At 37.7% G+C, this 27,467-nt stretch overlaps 1 protein-coding gene across 2 annotated transcripts; it reads right to left on the bottom strand.

Annotated features, from left to right (window-relative positions):
• Positions 1–426: 426 nt before the first annotated feature.
• LOC113106175 (vacuolar protein sorting-associated protein 35) lies at positions 427–27,449 on the bottom strand. 2 transcript variants are annotated; one of them, XM_026267843.1, is made up of 17 exons: positions 27,295–27,449; positions 24,484–24,582; positions 24,208–24,304; positions 22,369–22,492; positions 15,931–16,113; positions 15,465–15,678; positions 13,953–14,036; positions 13,683–13,792; positions 13,237–13,333; positions 12,982–13,130; positions 11,665–11,872; positions 9,534–9,689; positions 9,055–9,177; positions 7,678–7,857; positions 7,214–7,453; positions 3,565–3,708; positions 427–1,439 (listed from the first exon to the last, which is right to left on the bottom strand). In XM_026267843.1, the coding sequence occupies exons 1-17, from the start codon at positions 27,424–27,426 to the stop codon at positions 1,260–1,262; spliced, it is 2,520 nt and encodes an 839-aa protein (XP_026123628.1). In that variant the 5' UTR covers positions 27,427–27,449; the 3' UTR covers positions 427–1,259. The 2 variants fall into 2 exon arrangements, with proteins under 2 accessions (XP_026123628.1, XP_026123629.1); XM_026267844.1 differs by lacking the exon at positions 27,295–27,449 and adding an exon at positions 25,716–25,736.
• Positions 27,450–27,467: the final 18 nt, after the last annotated feature.

Here is a 27,467-nt window from a genome sequence, read left to right on the forward strand (position 1 = left end):
CTCTGTTCAGTTGAAATAGTGTCTGTTTTTATTTGCAATCAAGTCAATGATATCGCTGTAGATGAAGCTCTTATGTACAATAAGAGTAACAGCTGAAGTCAGCATGGAAATTTCAAATTCAGATCTTTTTTTAAAATGCATGTAATAGATCTTATTGTCAACAATGTACATGTTTCAAACTGTATTTCTTTTATGATCTTGTAATGTTGTTCATTAAAATGCCAGGATCATCCAGTGAAACGACAGTCTTCTCTCATGTCTCAGACTTCTTTCAACAACTTATAGATAGCCAGTTCCCTACATTTTTGCTTTTTTTTGATAATCCATAACGTTTGGATGCATGTCACCGTATGAAAGAAAATACCTACTGCTTCTTCTGTTTTTAAAGTGAGTTTAATGACATTAATTCACACTTCTACAGGCATGTGGGGTTAATATCATTTTTCTTTATTTGTGCAAATGCCATGAAATCAATGATATTTTGTTGTAACTGATTTACAATTAGATTATACATACAATAGATGAAGGGAGGGGGAATCATAATTCAAAAAAGGAGACAAGATGCAAGAGAAGGCTTCTGACATTGTTTCGATTCACAGCCACAGCAACTCATTCATCAATAGAGTCTATACACATGTTCACCCCTTCCACATATTAGTCAACACACTGTCCCAACTCCACCAAAGTGTCTGCCACAAAGTAAAAGGGTGAGAAACAAGACTATTCATTAGTTACACAAATGTCTTTAATTCAGCATGGCATTGAAAATATTAATGCTGAAAACAGAAAGTAGAATCAAGAGTAGGTCCTCTAAGCAAAGACTGTAACAATGCAAGGCTTAATAAAGCTCTGCCGTTTTTTCTCCAGTTTGGCTGGCGGGGTGAGAAAGTGGTGTAGCAACACTTTCTCGCTCTCTCTCTCTCTTAAATATATAGCTTTATTCTTGCTCATTTGTCTGGCAGCAATAGTGTCAAGAGAGAATGGTAGTCTGAAGGAAGCGCAGAGCAGGAGTGCAGTGCATGCACTGTTCTCTAACCACTGTTCTTACAAGGAAACGCCTCACGAAATGAGAAAGAGAGATAAAAGATGGGCATAGGACGAAAAACAGACAGAAAGTATGAGAGGAATGGGTAGAGAGGCAGGCGAGTTTGGCTTTGTTTTTCCCCTGGCTGGAATACCCTGGTGTGCACATGTGGGCATATACATATATCTCTCTATGCGTGTGTGTACACAAATATAAATGTAAATGCGTGAGGCTCCTACAGCACCAGCCCCTCGTAAGCAGGTCCCTCAGACTCGGGCGACTCTCTCTGCAGACGCAGGTGCTCCAGTGTGTTGTGGAAGTGTTTGTTAATCTGCTCCGTCTCCTCGCTGGCCTCCAGGTTCGGGAGATCCTCGCGGATCTTCTGGATCAGCTGATTCAGGACTTGGACCGTCACCTGCAAACACGCACACAGGTTGAGCAAATCCAGGCTGGTGTGGATTTATGCATATTAAAGGGACAGATAGACAGAAAATAATGAACTAAGACAGTGTTAAAAAGTTGTTAAAAAAATAATAAAGTATGAGATCTTAAATCCCTGTGATTAGTTGATGTTCAATGACTATCATAATCATGTAATAAATTTTTTTGTAGTATTAAAAAAAAATTATATATATATATATTTAGTGAGGAAAGATCCAAACCGGTAATGGCAAGAAATGTTGAAGTTGTCCTCGTGGGCTGATAGAAAAACCAATATGCAAGGCAAACAATGTAGTCATATTCTTAAACAAATTAGTCTTATGAGCTAGTTCTGTTTGTATTGAATTAAAAACATGCAGCAAGACCAGTGTAGGATAATTCATGAATAAATGACCCCTAGGACTTCAAATAAAGTCCAACATGAAGGTAAGTGTAAAAAAATAAATAAAACAAAAATGAAGGTAACTGGTAAGTTACCGACTCACTAAACTGCATGGTTTTCAGTATTTTCAATCAAAATGACGATGACAATGTGTTGTTAAAGATGGACTACCGTTCAAAATATTAGGATCAGTAAGATCGGTTTCAAATTAATGCTGTTCTTTTGAACTTTCTATTAATCACCCTAATTAAGACTCCTAAACAAAATGCTTCATGGTTTCCACAAATTGTATAGCAGCACAACTGTTTCCAACCTGGATAATAATACAAAATGTTTCTTTAACACCACATTAGACTTATTTATGTGACACTAAAATTCAGCTTTCACACTTAAAAATAAAGGTGCTTAAAAGGTTCTCCACAGTGATGCCTTAAAAAAAAACATTCAGTCAAAGTTTCTTTAAAGAACCATCTCTTTCTTACATTTTTCTAATCTGAAGAACCTTCTTTTGCCACAAAGAACCTTTTGTGAATCAGAAAGGTTCTTCAGATGTTAAAGGTTCTTTGTGGAACCATTTAGACAAAAAAAGGGTTCTTCTATAGCATTGTGAAGCACCTTTATTTTTAAAAGTGTTGCCATCAGATGAATAAATTACACATTAAAACACATAAAAACTGAAAACAGTTATTTTAAATTGTTCTATTTAACATGATGCTTTTACTACATTTATTTTTTTTAATTAAATGAATGAGCTTGAGATTTCTTTCAAAAACATTACAGAATCCAAACTTTCCTCCAGAAATGTGAAAGACAAACACATTTCCATAGGAAAAGAAGAAATGGAAAAATTTGCAGTATAGACAGTTCTGTTGATTATAATAACCGTGCTTATCTTGTTACTATAAATGTGAGCGCTAACCCTCTCGGCAGACATGGTACAAAAACTGTGCCAGGCACAAAAGCACTCACTGAAAGCACGGTGAGCAATTTATCCAGACACGAGGAGACGAGCATCTCAGGTAAATTCACACACCCACACACTCTCACACTCAGTGTCACATGAACGCACAAAAATAACACTGGTGTCAAACTACGGATTTACGGCAAGCTTTTGATTTCTGTCACTGTGTTGTAAATAAAAAAAACAATGAACAACATTGAGATCATTTAAACAATCCCCAATGCTGCTCTTCATCATAACACAATAACGCCAGGAGAAACACAGACAGGTAACGTCTCAATGAAATGCAGCGTGGGAATTTGTTTTGGCTTTGATTCTCCCATTTATTTCCACGTTTAAAGTGGCCCTTGTCCTAGGATGAAGCTCAGCTGTCTATAGCGACCTCTGTAATAAGTCAGACAGCTGAGGGGCACACCTTGACTTTAACTGCGTGTGTGTTTGTTTGTGCTTCCTCTTAGCCCCGGCTGCCCTGTGGCCCCGATGTGCTCCGGCAAGTCCTGACTCAATCTCCTTCAAATTGAACATGGATACAGATGCTTCCTCTCAGATAAGTGCAAGTTAGGTATAATCTAGCGCTGCTTGCGCCAGACAAAAATGTGGAGCACGGAGAGGAAAAGTGAGAATGAGTGAGAGACATGAGAACAGAGACCGTAAAGACAACAGGTTAATGGAGATCAAGAAATAAGATGCATAAGAGAGTGGAGAAGTAGAAAGAGAAGTGAATGGTCAAGAGTGAAAGGGCATCTCTGGTCATACCGCGTCATTCTCTCGCTCATAGAAGCAGATGTATCTGTTGAGGATCTCGATGAAGAGCTGAACTTGCAAGGACGGGTCCATGCACTGGTTAGCGATCTTCAGAGCCTTCTTCAAGCACTCCATCACCCTCCGTCCATCACGGATCTGACAATAGAGAGAGAGATGAAAAAAAATGATTTCAGTTCTGATTGCGGTGAACAGCCTCAAATTATTCCATTTTATCTTGGCAAAAGCCACTTAAGCCAGCTCCACTTCTCAGCGTATGAAGTTGAATTGGATTGGGAAGCTCTGTTGTTAGGGGCAACACATACCTCCCAAGAACATGCTGTGGAGCCGAGAGAAGGAACACAGCATGATCCTATTTCTCCACATGCATTTACGAGTCACAAAAACATTGACTATCGATCCTTACTAAAAGAAAATAAGCACAATTGCAACATCGGGTCCTCTGTATTTAACACCATTTCAAGGGGAGCTGATGTATTATTACTGATCACTGCAAAGGAGAATGTCAGTTACAATGCGCTATGTGCTCTGTAGCAAAAAAATATGAAAATATACACATTTGACTATCCGCCCGTGTCATGCAGGCATGATATATTCCAAAGGTATCATACAAAAGATGCTTTTAATTTAAAAGTGCAAAGAAAATGAAAATAACTTGAAAGACAGATTCAGATTCGGTCTTAACTGTTAATGTTTTAAGAACATTGTGGCTCTTTTTATCACACTGAAAGTGTAACAGAACTTAAATTTAGTCATGGTTTGCTAATTATTCGCTAAAAAAATAAACAAAAAAGAAAGAAATATATGTATACACAAATAGATAAACAACTTTTGGTAAACAGAAGCATCAAAATTTTGAAAAATAAAAATAAAAAATAGGGATGCTCCAATACCACATTTTCCAGTCCTCGGCCGATACCAATAATTTTATTTTTGGTAGGCCTACTTGCCAATATACCAGGTACAGGTGTTTTCATTAAATTTGTAAATTTTTTCATATTGGGTACAGAAACAAAAAGAAAAAGTAATGTTATTTGGTTAACTTCTTTTATCAAACAGATATATCCTTCAGTTATTTTCACACCTAATTATGCCCACTAAAATGTGCTGAAACATGGAGTGATTTATATTGCAAAGCGACTCAGAAAAACCCACGAAGCAAGCACAATATGCAGAACGCACGCACATATTTGTTTTGGTGCAGAATGGAGGGACAAGTACAGCCTAGTTCATTTCACACTGGCTGATAATTTCACTTTCTTCATAAGGTTGTGTATGCTTAAAGGGTTACTTCACCCAAACATTTGTCCATAAATGATTCACCCTAAAGTTATCCTAGGTGTATATGACTTTCTTCTTTCAGACAAATCCAGTCGGAGTTGTATAAAAATTGTTTGTGATATTTCAAGCTATTTAATGTCACTCAACAGGTGTTGCATGCATCAGTCCAAGAGAAGTGAAATAAAAAGAGCCCATCCATAAAAATAAAAAACAGTGTCTCACACGGCCTCCAGTAGCGAATCGATGGGTTTTTGTAAGAAAAATATCCATATTCAAAACGTAATCATCACTTTATTGTAGCTTGTGCTCACTGTGGTAAATTGAAGCAGTTCCATGGAAATGACGTATGAGGTCGGCTTTGCACATGTGCATTTGCAACAAGTGAAGCGCTTCTGCTTATCAGCTCATGAACATCAGCTATACAGGCATTAATACTGAACATTTAAAACTATATTAACTGCATACATATACTTCAGAGACATCCTTAATCTCTAATAATAACTCCGTTCTGCTGTCTGTGTTTCATCTGAATACGGCACTTATCACACTCTGTCCGGTATCGGCGTTTGGTATCGGGAGCTCAGTATCGGATTTATCAGATATATAATCTGATTTTTTAAAAAGTTTTAATAATCACATTGGCCTTCAAGTATTGGAATCAAACTTTTTATTTTGACAGCGCCTAAAACAAGTTGAATTTTCCCTCTTTAATTGTTTACGGTCTTTTGTTCAAGGTTCCGTAATTCTTTGTCTTTGAATATGTAATAAACATTAATGCCACAAACCTCACGGAGTGATTGTAGGGATCAGCATGTGTGCAGTACACCTGTCTAAACAAAATGCTTAAAAAACATAAAATGTCCAAACAAGCAGCTCCTTCTGGAGGGATGAAACCAACCGTGACAACCTGCACACTCTTTAAAGGAGGATAAATATTAAGTAGAAAACCACATGACTTTCACAGCCACAGCTCTGCACTGCAAAACGGCACACTGGTGCATTTCAGGAGCTGGCCACATGTCAACTCACTAAATATCATTAGGACTGAATCCAAACCTTTCTATTATATGTAATGGATGCATGTGTACTATGAGTGCAACAGATCCCCCTACAGCTAAACTAGCAGTATGGGAGAAATGAATTAATAGCATGTAATATGACTTACAACAGCTGCAGGTATGTTTTATTCACAACTATACACAAATAACATCTAAAAACTTTGAAACAGGAGCAGTTTTAAAGGAACAATATATTTACTGTACTGTAAGTATAAAACGACTTAAATGTTTTCAGAGATTTAGTAAACATGTTAAGTTGAAATATTGTCCTCTCAGAAACCAGTGCTATACAGCCATGATACTGTATATAGAAATATCCGTTCCGGGACAGTGTTTCTGTTTATATTTTGGCCTGCATGATCCCGTCCACTGCCAATTATCCCATGAGTTCTACACCCCGGGTTGCCAGTTGGCGGGCAAATACAGCATGCTTCAGCCAAGGAAGCAAGCAAACGAACTGGATCAGAGATAGCAGATTTTACTGGACCTAACAATCCTCGATCCATCTAAAGAGCTCCATGAACTTGTTGGCTCGTGTTTGCCACTGTCACTTGTGCTTGTTCTGGTTGCATGTCCTCAAACTGGCAAACTGGATTGGATGATTACAGTATGTTAAACATTCACACACAGAATTCAGTTGTTAATACGAGTAACAGTCTTCTAACTGAACCTACAACCTTCATTTTTTGGAGTTACATCTGCATTTCGAGAGCGTGCTTAGAAAAATGAAGCAGTGTGAACGGAGCCAGAGGAAAAACTCAAAAATTCACACTTGTGTATGAGAGGTCAAGATGCACAAGCAGAGAGGACGTCACATTCTGAACAAACTGTGTCCAGCCTACACTAAATGCTGCTTCTGAAATGAATCACTAAGTTTCAATGAAAACACTGGCAGATTCCTTTACTGTTGTGAGCAATTTACCCTTAATTCTCACCTCAATACAAATGACTCATGAGAACATCTTCCACCTACAGCGTCTTGACAATAAAAAAAAGTTTTAAGCGTCTGAAATGTAAGCAAATACCTGAATATCAATTTCCACTGAAACTTTCATTTTCATATCTAAAATAGCATGTTTCTCTGCTCAAACTCCCACCATAACGAACTGAGATCACTCAGAAAGACTCTTGAAAATCGAAGGCGCCTTATTTCACTGTAAGGTCATACCTTTGTTCAAGACTATTCAATGAGACTTACATAACCTGCAATCCAATTACAACTTAAGGTCAGTCCTATTCATAGTCACAAAGGAACTCATTTTAGATTTCATTGGTCCTTAAAACCGTGGAAGACAAATACCAACCTCTTCTCCACTCTTGTCAGTGTTGCGTCCTGACCAGAAAAGGTGGGCACAAATGCTGACCGCACGGCACTGGTCGGGTTTCTTCAGCAGTTTGGAGGCAGCCAGGGCACACTGGGTGCGCAGGGGCTCGTGGTTCTCTTCGCTGAAGCACCGCGTGCGCTCAAATGTGCCAATGATCAGCGTTATTGCAGCCAGCTGAGCCTTCGAGTCGCTGATCTCATCTTCATACAGGGAGAAGGCCTTGGGACACACACATACAAAAATGAAAAGGCTTTTCAGAAATAAAGTGTTGAGTGTGAGAGAGTGAATACAATACGCAATATTCCTCTGATCTAGTCTTGCTCTCAGGCTATTACTGTATCATTGTGAATGGTAATGAACATGAGAGGCAAGGATAAGAATCCAAACATGTTACTCATCTTGATAGGTGACCTACCAGGCATTTAATCAAAATGTTTCTCTACCTGAGACATGAACTCGTAGGCAATGGTTTCATGGTTCTCAAAGCCGATCTCTCCAGCCGCCAGAGCCCCCTGGAGGAAGAGCCTCAGGGGTAACTCGGCCAGCTCAGCTTTGATCAGAGCACTGATGGTCTGATGAGCGAATGAGAAAATCTTCTGACATTTCTTTTCCCATTTATCATCCTGCGGAAGAGAAAGATTGACACATATGTGAAAAAAATCGCTTCTATTATAAACTGTGATTCTAATGCGAGTGCATTTCAGAAGTGTGAAAAAGCGGCAGATGAGGCTTCTGCAGCCGTGTCCATGAGAAAAGGAAAGGATGTACGATCGTTTCCTCACTATCGATGCCGAATGAAAACCTTTAAAGGGTTTATTAAGAATTCTAAGAACGTATGTTTATCACTGTTTTCATAAATTACAGTTCATTAATTCATGGTAAATTTAATGATTCGAATCTTTAAAGGTTCTGTATGCAACAGATGGGCTGCTGACCTCAAACAGAACTACCATGTGGATTACAACATTTGATTTACAGACGGTTATCTTTTATATAAATGTGTAATTACTCGGGGGCTTAATTACCAAATCTAGTGAGCAGCCAACCAAAAATCTGAAAAATAAATAAATAAATAATTGTTTATTTCTCCAATCAAACTGATAAAAATAGACTCATTTAGTTAGAAGAGATTTTTTTCTACAAGACTTTTGTCTGATAACAAGTAGAGGGAAATGAGTAGAATCCATGGAATAAGATAAAAAATGCATTATTGTTCCTTTGGATGTCAGAATAGGAATGCATATAAAATACTGTAATCAAATATGCTATTTGATGTTTAAACCGATAGGCTATGCTGTGATTACCTTAAACAACAGCTTTACATAATATTCACATATTCAGACAGGCACTGTATCAGCCCTACAGTTATAACATCAAATAGGCCTACTATTTAAACCTAGAACATTTTACTTAAAATGTACCTATTTTAGCTCACAAACAATTCTGACAATTGTTCTCACAAATGCAAGTTTATATCTCTTAGTTTGGACTTTATTACTCGATTTAACTCAACACTTTTTCAATTCTGAGAAACAAAATCCAGAAGTGTGGGATATACACTATAAAATAAATATGAGTCTGAGCCGAGTGGAAACGAGAGAATCATGAGAATCAGAATTGTGAGGAAAGTGTCAGATTTTTGACACATAAACTATAATTTGAATTATTTTATTCCACGGCTTCCATAGACTGCTCCAATAAAACTGTCATTTCCTGCAACCAGATAGGCCCTGCCAACAGAAACGTCATCCTTGTTTCGGCTTTGTTTTAGGTAATGACGTATCAGAGTAGGATGTTGCGAGGTTGAATGTGGGACATACCGAGGAGGAGTTCTCTTTGTAACGGAAGGCCAGTTGATAAGCAGCGAACACCAGCGGGGGAAGTGTGTGTCGAATTCTCTGGTTCCCCCCAGCGCCAAAGTGTTTCCTGGCAGTGTTTAAAATCTGTGGGAGGCACGAAACAAAGAGTAGATGAATCGATCTGAATAATTCATTGCGCAGCATGATGACCTCATCAACTGATTGAATGCACTGGGAGCTAATTAGAGCAGTTCAGGCTGATGTCAAACAATCGTGACATTGCCAGTCATTTGCTTATGATGCTCCATCAAGGGGATTATTTCTCCTTAGGATCCAGTGCTCGTGAAATGATCAAAGAAACATGCAGTACTTTCCCCACAAATAAGGAGCACTTAATGGCGGTGCATTTTTATAGTCTTCTTTGAGTGGAGGCTAACAATGCTTTGCTCTGTCTGAAATATATGATGAAAGGAGAGGGTAAGAGAGGAAAGAACGCGTACCAAATACTGCTGGTCAGGGTCATCTGAAAGCAGCAGATGAATAAAGCGGCCCACTAGGCTCTGTTCCTCTGTAAAGTCCTCAGGGTCAGGGTCCTCAGCAGGCTGATCTGGCTGGTCCTGGATCAGCGTAGACACCAGGGTCAGGATTGCATCAACCTGCAGGGAAAGAGCCACAAGATTATGCCTAGAATGCAAATAATAAAGTCACAGCAAAAGACATAGCAGAAGGCTGTTTGATGGCCCTAAAAAATGCCAATCATGAATTTTAAAGAACTTGTGAAGAGAGAGAGAGCATCTAAATATGAGTAGATGTATTATGGGGCAGGCAATTTTTCCCATTTTAAAAATACTTTCTCCCATTAATCTAGAAGTATGCTACTGACCCTGTAAAGTGCAAACACTTAGTGCACTTTAAAAGTTTGATTTAGTCACGCTAAAGCAATAATGTGTCTTTTCAAAATGCCATGTAAATATGTCACTCATACTGAAATAGTACAACATTTACTTTTTAACAGAGCTGGATTATTCAATTGTAGCTTGGCCTCATCCAGTCATTATTTTAGCAATTTTGTGCTCTACAGCAAACAGATTTAAATGGCTTCAAAGGGTTCCTCGCTGCTGTTATGTGCTCGGTGCTCTCTTTTCCACTGCTGATAAAATGAGGGGGTGAGAGAAAAGATGGTGCTTTTTTGGTACTGTCCTTAGAAAAGGCCAGAGGAGCTCCAACCTTCTTCAACACAGGAATATCAATATATTTCTCTCTCGGTGCAATGGCTAGACTTGTCTGAGTCATAGCTGACCTTTTTTTCTTAGGAGTCACCGATTTTAAGGAGAATGAACAATGCACCTTTAAAAAAAACAGGCAGAATAGACCACTTGGCTTGTGTGAAACGCCATTTAAAGCCAAAAGCAATCAAAAACTTATGCAGGGCTCTAAAGCCATGGCACGCAGCATAATAAGAAAAGGAGGAAACCGACAGTAGGCCACCTGAACCTGTCAGTCCCTTGCTATTAGAGATGCAAATGACTCAAATATTGGTTACATATTCATATATTCAAAAAGTTAATACAATGGCATTAGAAAGTTTGTGAACCCTTAAGAATTTTCTGTATTTCTGCTTAAACCTGACCAACATTACAACTTCATTTGAGACAATATGATAGCAGATAAATATGATAGCAGATCTTCTTCCACATACTTATTGACCAAAATGACCCAAGAGTAAATATTTTGGTTGGAGAAGTATAGTATGTGAAGTATCATCAGTTAAAGACGTGACTGAACAATTATTGAGATAAAAAAATTTGATGTGAGATTAGCAGCCCAGCTCCACTGAAGGAACATAAATCTGGCTCTTCTCTATTAAACTATGGTCATCACCACACAGGTTTGTGGTTTGCCATGCTATGGCCAAAGGCATTATTGATGTTATTTATGCTAAACAAGCTGGAAATAGAAGTACCAATCGATTTTATTTTCTTGCATTTGTGATGTGCAAAAACTAAATACTGTGTTAACCCAATATAAATGTTGTGAAAGGACCCGAAAAGAGCAGACTTAGATAAGTATCTCAATGTACACTAATATTCAAATGTTTGATTTGAATATAGCAAGATTTTTTTTTGTTTTAAATCTGGAGCCAGCAAGATACTTTTTATTCAGCAAGGATGCATTAAATTCATCAAACGTGACAGTAACGAGATTTACAATCGTACAAAAGATTTCTCGTTCAAATAATTGCGGTTTTAAAATTTCTATTCACCAAAATATCCTGAAAACTCCTGGGTTGGCTGCTTAAATGACAGCTTTGCCATCACACGAATGTGTTACATTTAAAAACAGATGTTTTTTTAAATTTGTAATAATGTTTAACAACAATCTTTTTTTTTTTTTTTTTTTAATCAAATAAATGTCGTTTTGGTGTGCATAGGTTTCCAAATGTAAAAAAAAAATCTTAGACCCCATGCCTTTGTATGGTAAAGAAAAAGTCAATGTAATTTACTGTACAAAGAGATACTAGACATCTACAAGACTCTCAAACTTTCTAGTACCTCTTACTGGGATTTCATTTGAGACATGCAAAAATAAAAATCTCCAGTCTGACCATTTAGTAGTGTATGTGATAAAAACCTGATCTTGGGCCACTATGGTGGTGTTGTAGTCCAGAATGTTGCTCAGCACGTAGCAACTCATGCTTTTGCGTGACTCATAATCGAAGTACTCAAAGAGTGGTGGAAAATGCTTGAGCTGAAGCACGGTGAGGATGTTATTGTACGTGTCCACAGGGATCTTCAGCAGCCTGGTTAGCTCCTTAGACACTGCGCTGCTGGTGGCAATGCTACACAAAAAGACATTAAAGAAATCAAAAAGTCACAAATAGACGCTGGTACACTGACGCTGTAATGAGTGACCTTACCACTGAGGCCCAATGCATTTTAAAAGGCAGATGGTTTGTATAGCTATGTGCTAAATTTACACTAAGATGTTGATGGTGGTGAAACAATTCATCAAAAAAATAAAAAATAAAAAAAATCCAGCATTTACAGAACTTTGATTTGTATTAAAAAAGGAGGACTTGAGGTATGACACCAATAATCATTACCACAACATAACAGACGTGTTCTGAAGTGGCAGCTAGTCACAAATATCAGCCCTTAGCATGACTGGCCTGTGCTGTGATCAGTCACTCACTGTGACTGCAAACAGTGAGTCATCATGGTTTATGTGGCATCCCATCCGCCCTCAAAATTACTAGGTGTCTGGTTAGATTTTGGACGTCAGCAAAGAAACAATCACGTTTATTTTTAACACGAGAAAAAGACAAAAATGCAAACAAAGGCGCCTTACCCTATGATCTACAATATTTAAGTGTGTTAGTATTAATGTGTTAGTATTTTCTATTAATATTCCTCAACGAATCTGGTTTGAAGAACCCTACAATTAAACTGCAATTATTTCTGCCTGAACCACGATGCAAGGACCCTATTCACATTTTATGATGTCAAAAGTTTCAGCCTTTGGGTTTTGTAAGCTTTGTATATTTCAAAGACATTCAGAGATAAACAAATACAAACAGAATTGAAAACATTTAACCAGCAATGACATCTCAATACTTTGAGCTGGTCTTGTTTTATTTGAATATCTTTGTTCATTTATAGCCACCAGTGACTATGAGCAGAAGTGCAACAGCTCAAATATAGATCAGGGTCAGAATGCTGGTTTAAGAGGTTCCCTAGTTATTACAGGCATGATCTCATGTAATAGTTTAGTTTCTTTACCCCAAAATCAGGCTATAAATATAGGAAAATAAGCACTCAGATCCTCAAGCAAGCAGAAGCCTACGGATCTTTTAGCAACAGACTAGCGGTGCTAAAGAGTGTGGGTGTTGCTTTGACCATGTGCTGATCTGCCAAATGGTGTGAGAAAAACATTGAAACTAATACTCACTGCTCCAGGTTGAGTTTGTTGAAAATCTCCACAGTACTTTCCAACACTTTATCCACATAGTCCACACGCTCAGGATAGCACTTCATGGCCAGATTGATGAGAGACACTTGAAGTGAAACAACATCTTCAGATGGCATGTCCTGACGAGACTGACAAGAAAAAATAAGGACAGCAACATTATAATCATTTAGAGTTTAGTTAATGATTTTACGAAGTTACTCAATATTTCAATAAAGGTACTGCATGATATTATACCTGTATGACTGTTGCCACTTGCTGTGAGAAAATATCGAATAGCTTGATTTCAGCAGGGATTCCAGGGCCATCTTCTCTGTGAGCAAACAAGGCCAATCTGTGGGATGAGATGACAATCAAACAACACTCCATATACAATGACCCAAACTTGAGCTAAAATGTATACATTTCTTTGTTTACACTGTATTTTATGGTGTCCTTGTTACAGTGTAAATATACATTTAAGTACTGAGCATTTATAAACTACATGTACTTACAAAATGTTTAGTGTTACAAAAAAGGGTTTGGTTTAGGGTTAGTTACATGTAATATGCACCAGATGCTGTAAAATATAGTGCTAACATTTCTTTGCATTATATAACCAGCAGCAGTTATAAAAATGTTAAAAAAGATGCAGTACATAAATAACAGATCTCTGTATAAGCTGAATTGGCACAACAAGCCACCTGTCAATAAGAGCAATGATGATGTTCTTGACGTTCACGTTTTGATGCAGATCGGCACATGAGCGAAGGAACGGGTTCAGCGTCTGCAGGTGAAACTCATCCGGAATGACCTGCAGAAAAAAGAAAGTGCAGGCAAAACTGTGAGGGCATTAACTATAACATGCCCACAGCGACTACTTTAAATAACTGGGCCAAGGGGAGCATGTTAAAAGATAGACTCCTACAGTCAAGTACAACAGGATGATTAGTGATGCTGGGATATTTCTGTACCTGTATGATGCACTCCATGAGGTATTCCTGTGCTAGAGAGTCTCTACAGTTCACCACCTGCTCCAAGATCCCAGACAACACGACCTGTGGGGAGTCGACACATATTTACCACAAGCTTCGTTAGAGCTGACAAATCCTTCTGCAGCATGCAGCAAAGTCTAAAATTTTCTGCCTAGAGTACATGCTGCTTTAAAACCACTAGACATTAAACAGGTCTGTGAAATTTACTATGCACTACAGTTTGGGGTAAGATTTAAATAATCCCCCCAAAAAATCCTTATGCTCAACAAGGACCCCCCCCCCCCCTTTTTTAAAAAGATAAATGACTAAACATAGCAATATTGTGAAATACTATTATACGTTAAAATAACTTTTCTATTTTATTGCATTTTAAAATGTTATTTATTCCTGCTGAGTATTCTATATTTCCCAAATCCAACACTTGTGATTCAAACAAAAAAAAAAAAAGAAAAAAAAAGAAAAGTGAGCATTTAAAGGTACAATATCCAAAAACCACTAGAACATTGTTATATATTTTGCTGACTTGTGTACTTACATTATCCTAAATGTTTTGAAGAATGTTTAAATTCAGAGAAATAAGCAATTTTATGCTTATATTTTATGACCGTGTCCACAGTGTCATTGTGTCGCCTGCCAATGATGTCATAACCCCTCGATTTGTAGAAAACATTGAAACACCAAAGACACTTTAATACCGTGATGACCGCACAGAGAAGCATTATAACAGAACTTTCAAACGTATCTAGTGTGATAAAACAGTGCTGCTTTTTCCCCACATATGCATGACTGGAAGAAGCAGAATGGTTGACTGTGGCAAAAGCTCCACTGCTTTCGAGCTGTGTGTCACGTTCATTCAGCGGCCTCGTTTCGCTTCAACGGCTTTCAGTCTCACCCTGCTTCATTTTACTACATTTATAAATCATTAGCTCAACCATTAACATGATTTCTGCCCCATCGGACTGCATCGGCTGTGGGGATGAAGACCACAACTCCCATGATTCCACACTCAGTCAAACATAATATTTAAATTATTAATTATTTAAGTCAAATATGAAACCTACTACATTTTGATTTGCCATATCAAGCTGAAAATGTGCATTAACCTCTAGTTAGAAAAGCATAAAGTACATCAGGAAAGCTGCCCTGCGGGCAAAGTGTTATGCATATGTATGGGTGCTTGAATTTAAAAATCAAATGAGAACATATTGAGCCTGTCACATTGTTAATTCATGAACGTGAACATGGAGAGCTTTAACAAACAGCTTTCAAAGGACTATCAAAAGATGCCGTGACCTCTTACGCTGTTGTCGTTCCATCAATGGCTCTTTTACCCAGTGATTTATGCTAAGTGCTAGCTTGAGGTTCCCACAAATAAACAGGTAATCAAGGTCAAATCTAATTTCAATGCACCCTTTTAAACCTTTAACAGAGCGTTATGGGCTTTGCAGTAAGATCATTTATCTGCCCTGGAGCACTGAAACCAAAACGCACCTGTTTGTACTTTTCCACATTGACGCCTTCCAGCTGGCTCAGTCGGACCAGATTGGTCCCTACGAGGATGCGCAGCTCTTGTCTCTCCTTCTCTCTCTTTTCTCGGTCCCTACTGTGTCCCTGATGCTGCATGCGCACCCACAGTTTATTCATCTCGGCAAAATTCAGCAGCACAAAGTCAATGGAGTCATTAATGTCCCCAGTCATCTCTTCCCTACATCACACAGGAGAGAACACTGGTAATCATTCAGTGCTTAGCAGATAATGAGATTTTGTAGTGTTTTTTTTCCGTCAAAAGCAGTCTAAGCTCTGGACGTGGGGAAATTGACTTTTCCTAGCAATGATTTAAATTGTATTTTAGCCCACAGGATTATGCTACGGCATCATTTAAATGGCTCAGTGTGAGTCACAATACTCTTGAGCTACTTGAGGTGCTATCACAGCCATTAGATAAGGAGTGTCATACTCGGCCTGCTCTCCATCATCAGGCAGGATGTTGCGCGTACACTGCAGAAGGTAGTTCCTGAGGAACAAGCCCCGGAGTGGATGCTGCACACCACGGCACATTTCCACCAGGTCCTTTAGGATGTCTTTGCGGGATTGGGGGAAAGAGCGAACGTACACCACTCCGACAGTTATCAACAGATACCTGAGAAGCCAAAGAGAGAGAAGTTAATGAGCGATATGACTCAATGACCGCAAAAAGTGGGAAAACAAAAGGCACCAGATAACTAAAGCACTAAAATTCAGATCAGAGGACTCCAAAGCAAATATAACTGAGCTTTATAATAAAAAGATGGATGTGCTTGAACCCTAGAAGATAAGTGTTTAACACCATACGCTGCATTTATCCTTTACAATATAAGCAATACAAAATACTTGAGACATAAAAGACATCTGCACTGTTTATCAGTAACAGGCACAAAAGCAACACTTTCTATTCCCCGAGCCGGACTGATTTCAGAGGATTTGAGAAGTTTATTTCGCTACACTTTGAATTCTTTGTGTAGATTAATTAGCATTTGGATGTAGTAAAATTATAATAATTCTGACACAAACATTTTTAGGGGAATGAAATCTAAGACATTTTAATACAAAATTTGAAGACACCACCTAATTACATTCAGAAGAAATGAATGAGTGGTGAAAAGGGCCGGGCTGCTTTTTTAAACATCCCAATATATTTTAAGCATTTACTTTTGATGACTTTCAATATTCTCAGATGGTTCAAATGGATGATTAAGCCATTAACAAACCACAGCTGCTGCAAAGTGTTAGAAATCTTCAATACAGAAAATAAAATGCCATAAAAATGTATTCTGTACATGTATAATTTATTTCTAGAAATTACTTTATATTGACTTACATTTAAATAATATGTAATAATGTTAATTTGCATGATCAGACCTATTAAATAGCCTTCGAGTAATCAGGATTTCCATTGCTACATTTCAGAGGATGAGCTATTTAGGCTGAACTGATTTGCTAGCATAGTGATGACTTTGCAGATCATTCACAATGAACTGATTCACAAGAAAAAATGCTTCTCCAGCACTGCATATTAAACCCAGGACAGATTTGCATGGCATTTGATTATCCCCACAGCTGTAAAAGTGCATGCAAACATTAAAAACATTTTACCATTTGAATGGGCTACACTGCTACTTGGACACCCAACCCTGGTCTTTAGCAACAGCCACACAAAATCAGAATCAGAAGCATATACCATAAAATGGCACATGCTCAAAAGTTGATTACTGATTCTCATGGCCAGGCAACAAAAATGAGCTCTGAATAATAACAACAAAGTGCTACTGATGGCATTTTATTTACATACATTCAGCCCTACACATTTACCTCAGTGCCAAATTAACCTGGCAGTGGACATCTGTCTTAACAAAAAAAGTCTTCTGTCCTTTCAGCAACAAATTCAGACCCCAAAAACATTTCAGATCTTTTATGTTATTGTTATCTACACAATAAATTAACATTAGAGATCAACTGTATTGGCTTCTAGCAGGTTAACAGATTTTAATTTAAGAGAGAGATTGCTTTCAATCACTCAACCCATATAGAGAGAGCAACTGAAATAAGAGCACTATAGCGGATCAGAAATAAGTTACTGACTAGATTACAGTGCCTTCAGTGAGAGGTGTGGGCAGAAATGATAGCAGGCACAATGCCATGAAAGCACTGAAGTTGAGTCAGAGAACTGGAGTGCACATTTTTCTGCAAGTGAGTGGGGGTGCCTTGTGTCGCCCCAAAGGACATTGCCTTTGCCAGGCTCCCCAATGATGGCCAACTCCTGATCACCATTTTAGCACTTCCAGCTATTATTAAAAACCACACTCCAAGGAGTAACCCAGGAATCACTTTATTTTCTGTAATACACCCAAGCGGTTATGTGGTAGAAACACTAGCTGCATTTCCATTACAGATTTGCACAAAACTTTAGCCATGTTTTATAAAATGGCATTTCCATTAACCAATGTTATGTGACTAAAACATAATTTTTAGCTCCCTCAATAAGTCATTGCGACGGATTCTGGTAGGGTTTTGTATATTGCAGCCACTGCAATTGCCATTATTTTTAATTGAAGGTGTAACTTTACATAAGCAGAACTGAGAGACACTTCTGTGATTATTCTGAAATGTGGAGCGCAGCTGGTATAAACACAAGAATTGACTGGAGTTGATGGATTCAGCTCCGGTGGCCGTGCCAGAGTCGTAAAATGCCACAGACGTGTACTGTGTGAACTGTCTAATCATTAATGGCATGAAAAAGCCCCTTATATTTGAGAGCTGCCAGGTATCAATTTTTTCTTGGAGGTTATAGTACACTGAAAAATGATCATATGACTTTTTACATATGCCACTTGACTGGTAAACGTGAAGTAGAAGAAAAAAAAAAAAAAAAAAAACTTTCCATTGCTGTTTTGTGAAATATAAATTTTTCAAAATGCCTGAAAAATTCAAATTCAATCGATACTAATTTACACATTTCCATATTTTTAATTAAGACGGTTTTCAACAAATAACAAAAGTGTTTTAAGCCAGATTTACTAAATATGGCAGATTAGCAGGAGGCCACAATCCCATAAAACACTCAATTTCTAATTAAAGAACACAAACACAACCAGCTTCAATTTCCATAATGATCAAAGCAATTTACCAAGAACAATGCAAATCAGCAACTATCATATCCATGTCAAGTTAAGACATGCCCCAAACTTATTAAATCAAATTGCATAATTTTTCTCATTTTAAAGGTTAACTCCTAGAAAAATTCTAACGCAATAAAGTCATCTAAAAATGTTACTGTCAACACCTTTTCATCCTTAATTGTTTCATATATTTAGTAAATCCTGACAGTTGTTTTTACTGCCAAGAGAGGATTTGCACTGGTGTAAGCTGTTAGTAAATCTGGCCCATTTTCCAGAGTTTCCATAAACTGATATCAGATGCATTTCTCTTTTCTTTTTCTTAGTCTTTTCTCTCCAACAGCAAGTTGATAAATTCAACATTTTGTATTTTCATAAAACAAGTATATAGTTCATTGCACGGCATGTTTCACAGTGAAGTGCAGCACTGTGCTGTGAATATACTGCAAACAGCATGTGATCAAGTGTTTTTAGTGGAGTACAACAGCTCACAGTGAATGCAGCTAACTCCATCAGTGCATGTGCTGCGAGTTTAACATGCACTTGGGAATACAATGTTACACTTGTCTTTAATACATGGTTTACACTTTTAAAATCTGCATAATTTCCAACATTTCTGTGAATAGAAGATTACAGCATTCCACTGAATTTGCAATGAGAAGCATGGGTTTACAGCTTTTGGGGGGTGGGGGAATCATGGTGTTCATGTGTTTCTTTTAATGACAGCAGTCAATATCACGACTGAATTATTTGAACTGTCCCACGGAACATTTTCATTTTATGATGATTATCCATAAAGTGTGCAGCTTTAAAAATAAGCAGATATTTTTGTCTGCTTTTCAGGTGGTTGATGCAACTTTTTCTGTGTGTGTGTGTGTGTGTGTGCGCACGCGCATCGGGGCAGAACTCCACCATGCATGATACAGAGAGGAGCATAGGAGAACTGTAAACATGGGACCATGTAGAGACAGAAATGTCATGCCGTCTTGTAAACAAGATAAAATAACAGTTTGTTCAATAAAATTACAAGGTATAGACCTGTTCTGTAGGAAAGGTAACCTAAAGCTGTTGCTAGTAGGATGCTACTCAGCGGGTGTCTTACTGCATTAGTCCAAGAGAAGTTTAAGTTTAATACTCACACTGCTCTGAGGGGCGAACAAAGCCTTCTGTAAGGAAATCAATGTGTTTTCGTAAGAAAAATATCCATATTCAAAAAGTTATAATCACTTTAATGTAGCTTTCACCAACAGTTGTTTACAAAAGCAGTTCCGGGGCGAATGACGTATGAGGTCAGTACTGCGCATGCGCCGTTGAGTCTCTTGAAAACTAACGTTTGTTAACAGGACCAAAAGAAGCAAAGTTTTCTTATTTTAGCAAAGGAAAACCAGTGTCCTCTTGGCTTATATCAAAATCCTCCAACATTCTTCTTCACAAATCCACGATTTGTACTTATAATTAGTGAATGTTATTTTGTTTTGAACTCTCCTTTGCCTTTCTGCATGCAACACTTCTGAGCAGCGCATGCCCAAAGCTGACCTCATCCGTCATTCCCCCAGAACTGCTTCATTTACAACCGTAAGAGCAACCTAGATTAAAGTGATTATTACGTTTTGAATATGGATATTTTTCTTTAAAAAACGCAGCGATTTGCTACAGGAGGCCTTTGTTCACCCCTGGAGCCATGTGATGCGCTTTTTAATTAAACTTCTGTTGGACTGATGCAGTACAACTACAGATGATCGACCGATATGTGTTTTTCTATAGCCGATGCTGATGTTTAGAGGTCAGGGCCAGCTGATGGCCGATATGTGCTGCTGATTTTTAGTTTACAGTCCTGCTACAAGCATTTTATTCAGACTAAAACCCCTTTAATTCGGGTGAGAAAGCTTTTTTCCCCAAGTGGCTTTTGCACATAATAATAATACCGCAGCAGACGCATTTTGCAACATTAAGGTTAGAAATCGTTAATATAAACCACGATCGATCATGGAAATTATCAAATATTGACATCACTAAATTCAAATGAGTTGGATGGAAACCTGGCTATTGTCTGCATCAAACCATGCTTCCGGACAAATGACATTCTCCATTCTGGGCAGCTCCAGGACAGCTGTCTCTCTGAGCACGGTGCTGCCTTGAGCGGGGTGGAGTAATGGAGCCCTCAATCACACTGCAGTGTTTGTGAGAATAAGGAGCATATGTTTTCCATCTTATTACTTAGTTTTCATTTAAGTATTTGTAAGCAAACTTTAAAATATACTCACAAAATCATAGTAAAGGAGGGTTTACATTTCTTCCGTTTGCATGTATAAATGTGGTATTTTTTTTGACCAAAATTACTTTGTCCACTGTCAGAAAAAAAAGGAAATTCAATATTTTCTCAAAAACAGGGCATTATCTAACACTAAGGGATAAATAAGCCTATTATTTTCACTGAAAGCTGATAAATGATAAATCACAGGACAGTCTGACAATTTTCTGCACTCCTGAATGTTTGTCCTGAATGTACATTATGTGCAAGCTTGTGTGTTGTGTGTGCATGTAGTGTAGCAGCACATTAGTTTAGAGCAGAGATTAGCTTCCTGTACAATAAACTGTTTAAAATGTGAATTCACCCAATCAATTGTGATTGTCCACATGCTACAACCAAACAAGCTTGAGATATAACCTCCAGCACTTGTCCATCGCCGTCAGTATAACCTTCATCATCTTTCTGATTCAAGTGATCCACACATCTGTCAAACTAATGATGTGTAATCCGTGAAATCCTGATAAAATGCAGGTATATTATGGGCTGTTGGCATTAATTGTGCTCGTGATGGAGTGTTAGTGAAGTGCTTTCGAAGTGACTGAAAACTACTCGCACCAGTCATAAATCACCCCACTCCACTACACTCACTCTGCCAGGAATGGAAGAACAAACTAAAATCTCTTCTGTAAAAATGCCCCTGTGGAAGTCTTTTTAAATTTGGGGCAACAACGTCACCAAGTATTTAGCAATGAAAATCACCAACATGCTAAAAAATAAACTCATTGTAAATAAATGTTATTGCACTTATTTACAAATAATCTATTTAAAAATGTATTTAATTGTAATTTCATTTTTTTTTTAATCAATTTAATGGATCCTTGAATTAATTTCTTTAAAAGTAATGACCCCATTCGTTTTAATGCTATTGTAAATATAATACCAGTCCTCATTATAAACACAAAATAATAATAATATTCAATTGTCTGTGAAGACAATTAGACTATTTTTTATTTGATGGGGGACGGTGAGGAACCTGAGTAATGGGTAAGGGTGGGCGCTGGCCCAAAAAAGGTTGAGAACCACTGCTCTAAATGGTTCACTCTAAATGGAAATTGATGCTGCGTAATAGAATGAATGAACAGTGTTAAGACATTAGATATAAGTATTGACTGGCTACAAAGTCAACATGTGCAGGCACTGATAAACAGCTGGTGGAAAGACTAGACTAGCCAAAAGAGAGTGAGTGCCAGAAAAAGACAATGAGGGGGAAAAAGAATCTTCAGGAGAAATACACAAGCAGCGCATATTGAAAATTGAGTGCCAGCATACTTGTGAAATTGTGGATCATAACAAGATGCCCAAATGAATGCAGACTGCTCTATTGGCAGTTTTATTTTATTGTCACAGTGTTGGCCAATGTGACCAAAATGGCAAAATCTCGAAAATGTCTCGTGCAGTTATAGTATTTGGGAAGATTTCCTGAGATACTCACAGTCTAGGGATGATGTTGCCTGCATACTGAACAAGCTCATAGAGGTCAGAGACCTTGCGGCCTTTGGCGAACTCATCTGTCAAATAGACCTCCAGGTAATGCAGCTCATCAGAGATGGCCATGTCTACAACAACAGTAGAGTACAATAAATAAACTAAATTTCTACAGATCACATGTAGAGGTGCTGGTCATATAATTAAAATATCATCAAAAAGTTGATTATTTCACTAATTCCATTCAAAAAGTGATACTTGTATATTAGATTCATTCATTACACACATACTGATATTTCTTTTAAATTTTGATGATAATAACTGACAACTGACAAGGAAAAACCCAAATTCAGTATCTCAGAAAATTAGAATATTGTGAAAAGGATCAATATTGAAGACACCTGGTGCCACACTCTAATCAGCTAATTAACTCAAAACACCTGCAAAGGCTTTAAATGGTCTCTCAGTCTAGTTGACTTGACAGTTTTCCAAAAGACGACCATTGACACCTTGCAAAAGGAGGGCAAGACACAAAAGGTCACTGCAACAGAGGCTGGCTGTTCACAGAGCTCTGTGTCCAAGCACATTAATAGAGAGGTGAAGGGAAGGAAAAGATGTAGTAAAAAAAAAAAAAGTGTACAAGCAATGGTGATAACCACACCCTGGAGAGGATTGTGAAACAAAACCCATTCGAAAATGTGGGGAAGATTCACAAAGAGTGGACTGCAGATTCAAGAACCACTACGCACAGACGTATGCAAGACATGGGTTTCAGTTGTCGCATTCCTTGTGTCAAGCCACTCTTGAACAACAGACAGCGTCAGAAGCATCTCACTTCAAACAGGACTTGAGTGGTCCAAAGTTATTTTCTCTGATGAAAGTAAATGTTGCATTTCCTTTGGATATCAGGGTCCCAGAGTCTGGAGGAAGAGAGGAAAGGCACAAAATCCATGTTGCTTGAGGTCCAGTGTAAAGTTTCCACAGTCAGTGATGGTTTGGGGTGCCATGTCATCTGCTGGCGTTGGTCCACTGTGTTTTCTGAGGTCCAAGGTCAACGCAGCCGTATACCAGGAAGTTTTAGAGCACTTTATGCTTCCTGCTGCTGACCAACTTTATGGAGATTCAGATTTCATTTGTCAACAGGACTTAGCACCTGCACACAGTGCCAAAGCTACCAGTACCTGGTTTAAAGACCATGGTATCCCTGTTTTTAATTGGCCAGAAAACTCGCCTGACCTTAACCCCATAGAAAATCTATGGGGTATTGTGATGAGGAAGATGTGATATGCCAGACCCAAGAGTGCAGAAGAGCTGAAGGCTACTATCAGAGCAACCTGGGCTCTCATAACAACCTGAGCAGTGCCACAGACTGATCAACTCCATGCCATGCCGCATTGCTGCAGTAATTCAGGCAAAAGGAGCCACAACTAAGTATTGAGTGCTGTACATGCTCATACTTTTCATGTTCATACTTTTCAGTTGGCCAAGATTTCTAAAAATCCTTTCTTTGTATTGGTCTTAAGTAATATTAAAATTTTCTGAGAGACTGAATTTGGGATTTTCCTTAGTTGTCAGTTATAATCATCAAAATTAAAAGAAATAAACATTTGAAATATATCAGTCTGTGTGTAATGAATGAATATAATATACAAGTTTAACTTTTTGAATGGAATTAGTGAAATAAATCAACTTTTTGACGATATTCTAATTATATGACCAGCACCTGTATAGTACACTGTTCTTTAATACTCAAGAAAATTCTTAATGTTTGATTAAATATTAAATGTTAGAATAGAGAGTGCAGATGATTTCTATTCTATTTAAACACAATGCAATGGAAACATACAGAGTTCGTAGTAGCTCTTGGGAGAAAGCATAGAAGTCCTCAACTCCCCCAACATATTTGAAGCATGTTTCAGTGCATCCATCAACTTGTTCTTGTCCTGGATGAAGAACATAAATGTTCATAAACAGATTAAGGGTGCAGCTTTAAGACTCTAATATAAATATAATTTTTTTGTGTGTGTGTGTTTGGTTTTAATGGTTAAAAGCATGAAGCATCACTGCTGTGGATGGATTAACAGTGTTACAGAAACTGTAAACGTGCATGTACTTAACTCACCAGACAGCGTTTCATCTGAAATGACTGAACCTTGACTGCCTGCACAGCTTCATCCAACAGCTTCTCCTGCTCATCCTGAGGTGACTGCTGTGTGGTAGGCTGGAAGAGACAGGTGCAGCCAAAAAATCAAACTAGAAACTAGCGTCTAAATTTAATAAAAACATCAGTATTGTATGTCCCATCAGTAAAAAGTTTGGATAGAAAATAAATTATTACCATTTTCTACATTTTATAATAGCTTCTACGATAGGGAGGTATTGGCCAATAATCTGTTTCGGCTGATAAAAGCAATTATCTGCACTATCGGTCATCAGCTGATTATTAAGTAGTAGTATATATTTATTAAATGCCATGTTAGCATCTTAGCCTCTTTTCATGGCAAAAACAATAAAAAAAATATAAGTATAACAAATACACAAGATTTTTTACATTAACATATGATAAAATTATACTAAACTCTTTAAGGGAGTTGACTTCATTAAGGTTTTCTACATTCATTAAAAGCTGGACAGTCCAATAAAATATGTTTGACAGAAAAAGGAACCTGCACGGAATAGGGCCTTTAAGCAAGAATGTGTGAGTAAAAGTCATTGCACACGGAGTCCAAAATTTCCGTCCGAAATATTTGCACGTTATAACACCATAAATACGACCTAACGTGTCAATCAAGTTTATACACTGCCTCTGAAACTTTTGTCTGTTATAAAAATTCGGATCGGGTTAAATTTTCTGTGTTTTCGAATCCATAACATGCATTTTGATAGGAAAGGATGACGAATACGAAAAAAATGAAAAATATACGTGAAAATTTAGGACCTTCAGTCTTGTATGACCTATGCGACATCTGGTAATTACCACTTGATCAAATCTAGCTTTAAAAGAGATTAAGAGATTGCATTAAATTTCTGGATGCATGTAATTCCATATAATTTATTATTTGTACATGTATCCCACTCTTATATAACACGTCTGATTTCTGAGGGAGGAGTTTGACCCTTGTTTACTTTCTGATTAGAAGCCTCCTTTGAAGCTGCATCAGCTCGCTCCATTACTGACAGCCCAACATGGCCTGAAACCCAACAAAAAAATTATATTATAGAATTGATTCCGTAGATGGTCCACTTTGGTTAAAATACAATCAAAGGGTGCTGATTGCTTAAAAACAGACAATAACCAGGGCAAATTATTTCCTTTCAATCAAAAGGTGTTAGAAAAGCATGTCAGACATTAACCTGCATGAAGAAAAATGTTTCTTGTGTTGAATATAGGGCCGTTTTGACACTCTTTAATGTGGCATGGCAGAGCGCTGTAGCAGCTTCAGTTCAAGTAACAGCACAGAGCACGGGTCTCTTCCACTTTAATAGAAGTTAACGTGCAAAATAAACATTAATGAACATTGAAAGATACAGTACAACTTACCAAAATAAATTAGTCATATCTCAGGTTATCACTCAATCAGTGTTTCAACCGAAAGAAAGATGTCATTTAATACAGCTTGTGAACACTTTATCCACTGTTCCAACAACCCTCTACACCAATATAATCGCCATTGGCTAGTAAAATTTTTAGTTTACTCACCAGACTGATATACTATTTTACACACACACACACACACACACGATTCCAATCAGCTTATCTTTATAAAATGGCACAGCTTCTTAAATCTTAGCATCTTTATCAGTCAGTAAAGCATTATATTATGGTATTAAGCACTATTTAATGACAGAACTTTAGTGATTAGAACTAAAACGTGATAACCATGTATGAATGCATATTTGTCATTTTGGGTTTCTGTATAAAAAAAAAAAAGGGGGGGTTATAGATCAGTTCAGCAAATAAATAAAATAAAATTAAATAAAATTTCCTCTCCTGTAATTTGTCTTCAAACCTCTGCAAAATTGTCGTTTTCAATCTTTTTCAAACTTTATAAATATCTATACTTTCATTTTTTTTTATCAATTTAATGAATCATTGCTGAATGTTCAAATAACCTTAATATTCACAAACTTGACACTTCCTCTTGTATATTCACTACTGTTCAATAATTGTATATTACTTAAAAATATTGTTTAAAAATGAATTACAGTAGGCTCATATTACTGAAGTGTCAGAGGTCTGCACAGGCTGGGGTGGGGTGGGGGGGCTGAGGGGTTGACATACGTAATGACAATAAACAGCCATTAACGACCCAGTGTCAGTACCACACAGTTAACAAACTTAACGTGAATAGGAATTTTAAAGTGTTATGATAAACGGTAATGTTATACATAACTGATTATGGGTTGCTTAAAACTGAATGAATGAACCAGAGACCAAACATCGCTTATGTTATGCATACTAAAAACACTGCAACTCTTCAAATATGTAAATGCGCATGTAAACAAAGAGCTGCATATAAACGTATCACAGATGTATGATTAAGATAAATAAAAATAACGATATAAACCTAGCTGTGAAGACATAACAAGGCTAATGCTAGCAGGATTAGCAGTTTAAATTAGCTCATTTTGAACAAAACTTGTGAATTGTAAAGACAGCAAAACATAACGGGTGTAAGTTTACTACACCTGCATGCCAAATGTTAAACCGCTAGTAGAATTTACCAAGACAGAGGAAATAAACGTGAATAATTAAGTGTACGTAGGCCTCGCATCTCAAACGCTTAAGCTAACGGCTATCTTCACAGACGCAAAACAGCCCACCAATAGATCGCAGTGCCCCTCTGACACCATCACTGCTGTGATCAATTTAACGGCGAATATACAGCACACATCATACAGTCGGAGCACGCAACGGTCGCTAATATCTTACCATTATTATTAGGTGTTTTAGAGGAAACACTGGATGACCCCCCCCGTGAATGTGTCGTGTCACGTGACTGCGCCGCTGCTGCTCCGCCTCATGCCGAGCAGCACAACAAGCCCTGAGAGCTGAACTATTCATCTCTGAAAGCTGTAGAAACTACTTTAAGAAAATTTAAATGA

The sequence above is a fragment of the Carassius auratus genome, chromosome 7, assembly GCF_003368295.1.
Source record: "Carassius auratus strain Wakin chromosome 7, ASM336829v1, whole genome shotgun sequence".
Classification (NCBI taxonomy): Eukaryota; Metazoa; Chordata; class Actinopteri; order Cypriniformes; family Cyprinidae; genus Carassius; species Carassius auratus.

Bases quoted from the DNA above. Each gene is read 5' to 3' on its own strand.
- LOC113106175 (XM_026267843.1), bottom strand. From the start codon at position 27,426: ATGAATAGTTCAGCTCTCAGGGCTTGTTGTGCTGCTCGGCATGAGGCG. The intron at 24,305-24,483 runs GTGAGTTAAGTA...TTCTTCATCCAG, and splicing joins TTCAGATGAAACGCTGTCTG to GACAAGAACAAGTTGATGGA. The intron at 9,178-9,533 runs GTACGCGTTCTT...TGCCTCCCACAG, and splicing joins ACCCTGACCAGCAGTATTTG to ATTTTAAACACTGCCAGGAA.